The sequence below is a fragment of the Penaeus chinensis genome, chromosome 12 (assembly GCF_019202785.1).
Source record: "Penaeus chinensis breed Huanghai No. 1 chromosome 12, ASM1920278v2, whole genome shotgun sequence".
Taxonomy (NCBI): Eukaryota; Metazoa; Arthropoda; class Malacostraca; order Decapoda; family Penaeidae; genus Penaeus; species Penaeus chinensis.
In genome coordinates, this window is record NC_061830.1 from 2,519,022 (window position 1) to 2,521,646 (window position 2,625).

General features: G+C 45.5%; 1 protein-coding gene across 1 annotated transcript in view; it reads left to right on the plus strand.

Annotated features, from left to right (window-relative positions):
* LOC125031338 (flocculation protein FLO11-like) overlaps nucleotides 1-1,316 on the plus strand; it is a 3,567-nt gene extending 2,251 nt beyond the window's left edge. Inside the window, exons 6-7 of the mRNA XM_047622044.1 lie at nucleotides 351-423; nucleotides 1,243-1,316. Of these exons, the coding sequence (XP_047478000.1) occupies nucleotides 351-423; nucleotides 1,243-1,316 (147 nt within the window). The remainder of the gene's footprint in view (nucleotides 1-350; nucleotides 424-1,242) is intronic.
* The last annotated feature ends 1,309 nt before the right edge of the window (nucleotides 1,317-2,625 follow it).

Below are 2,625 nucleotides of genomic sequence, written 5' to 3' on the forward strand. Positions count from 1 at the left end.
CTCACCATCTCCAACGACTACCCACAGCCCTCACCATCTCCAACACTACCACAGCCCTCACCATCTCCAACACTACCACAGCCCTCACCATCTCCAACACTACACAGCCCTCACCATCTCCAACAGTGCCACAGCCCTCACCATCTCCAACAGTGCCACAGCCCTCACCATCTCCAACACTACCACAGCCCTCACCATCTCCAACACTACCACAGCCCTCACCATCTCCAACACTACCACAGCCCTCACCATCTCCAACAGTGCCACAGCCCTCACCATCTCCAACACTACCACAGCCCTCACCATCTCCTACACTACCACAGCCCTCACCATCTCCAACACTACCACAGCCCTCACCATCTTCCAACACTATCACAGCCCTCACCATCTCCAACAGTGCCACAGCCCACACCATCTCCAACAGTGCAACAGCCCTCACCATCTCCAACACTACCACAGCCCTCACCATCTCCAACACTACCACAGCCCTCACCATCTCCAACACTACCACAGCCCCCACCATCTCCAACACTACCACAGCCCTCACCATCTCCAACACTACCACAGCCCCCACCATCTCCAACACTACCACAGCCCTCACCATCTCCAACACTACCACAGCCCTCACCATCTCCAACACTACCCACAGCCCTCACCATCTCCTACACTACCACAGCCCTCACCATCTCCAACACTACCACAGCCCTCACCATCTCCAACACTACCACAGCCCTCACCATCTCCTACACTACCACAGCCCTCACCATCTCCAACACTACCACAGCCCTCACCATCTCCAACACTACCACAGCCCTCACCATCTCCAACACTACCACAGCCCTCACCATCTCCAACACTACCACAGCCCTCACCATCTCCAACACTACCACAGCCCTCACCATCTCCAACAGTGCCACAGCCCTCACTCATCCAACACTACCACAGGCCTCACCATCTCCAACACTACCACAGCCCTCACCATCTCCAACAGTGCCACAGCCCTCACCATCTCCAACACTACCACAGCCCTCACCATCTCCTACACTACCACAGCCCTCACCATCTCCAACACTACCACAGCCCTCACCATCTCCAACACTACCACAGCCCTCACCATCTCCAACAGTGCCACAGCCCTCACCATCTCCAACAGTGCCACAGCCCTCACCATCTCCAACAGTGCCACAGCCCTCACCATCTCCAACAGTGCCACAGCCCTCACCATCTCCAACACTACCACAGGCCTCACCATCTCCAACACTACCATAGGCCTCGGCATTCCTTATACCACAGTCTTAACAACCCATAGCGCTTAACGTACCCTAGTTTGAGAGCCTCGTATATAGTTATATGATAATATGGATGTTGTTACCATATCAGTTAAGAAATACGTTTCATATACTATGTTACTCTATATTAACATTTTTGTGTTTAGGACAAGACTTGAATAGAAAGCACTGGTTTATTGTTTTCAGAACCGTTGGTAGTCTTGATTTCTTTAACATCAGTCAATAACATGTTTTAATTATTATATTAAGTACAAAACACTCATTATGGATTTCCAATACAGTAGGGTATTCATAAACAAATATACGTTTGCATTCTTCTTGTGAAACTAAGAGCTATATTTGCGTGTCAGCCTTGCTGGGCCGTGTAGGTTTAACATGGGCTTGAATGTCTAAAATTCTGAAACAAACTAAAAGCAGGCATCCAACACCAAGACCGAATTTTCGTTAGGACGAAAGTGACGAGAATTTCTGTTTACAATGTATTATGCAGGAATGAAACCAAGACTGTTTGTTTTCATGAAGTATGGAGTTGGCATGTGACTGCACTGTGTGTGTGTGTGTGTGATTTATATTTTTATCTCTGTCTATGTATTCAGGTGTATACGGTGATTACTTGATTGCATAAATTCATACTTGTCTCAGCACGCAATATTCTTGCTCAATCCGTGACACCAAAACACAAAAAGCCTATCCTTTATAAAGAACATTGACGATGCTCACAACAATCGCGACAGATACAACAAGACATTTCTACCATAAACTTTTAAAAAATCATGTTCCAGTGTCGACAAACCGCTACTTCTGTTCCTAACTGACGACCTCATTTGGCAAGAGATAATTACCAGACGCATATTCCCCGACAATTACCGCTGCCAAACTAGGCCAGTATATGACCTTTGAGCATGACAGGTCAGTGGCAGGATAGATTCAGTCGCCAATATACTGTAGCTGGGAATTTGTTCTACTCGAGTTGTCTTAAATTCCAGGTTGTGGTTTGGAGTTTTCATTTTCATTTTTTTTTTTTTTTTTTTATTTATATTGTTTTTTATATTTCCTTTTTTTGTGTGCGATTTTCATTCATGTCTTTTGATTTTCTTCTGATGCCCTCTTGGCTTATATTCCGATTTCGTTATACGATTATTTTGTTATATGTGTAAAACATCATCAGTTTAAATGTATATTATAGACTTTCACTTTTATCGTGGAGGAGACCTGGAAATTGGAGGAAATAATTCGGCAATGTAATGTTGCAACTTCTCAGCAGAAAACTTATATGCACTGTCTTAAACTTCGCGAGTAAAAGATATCAAACCTGCAGAGCTGTTTTAAATCACAC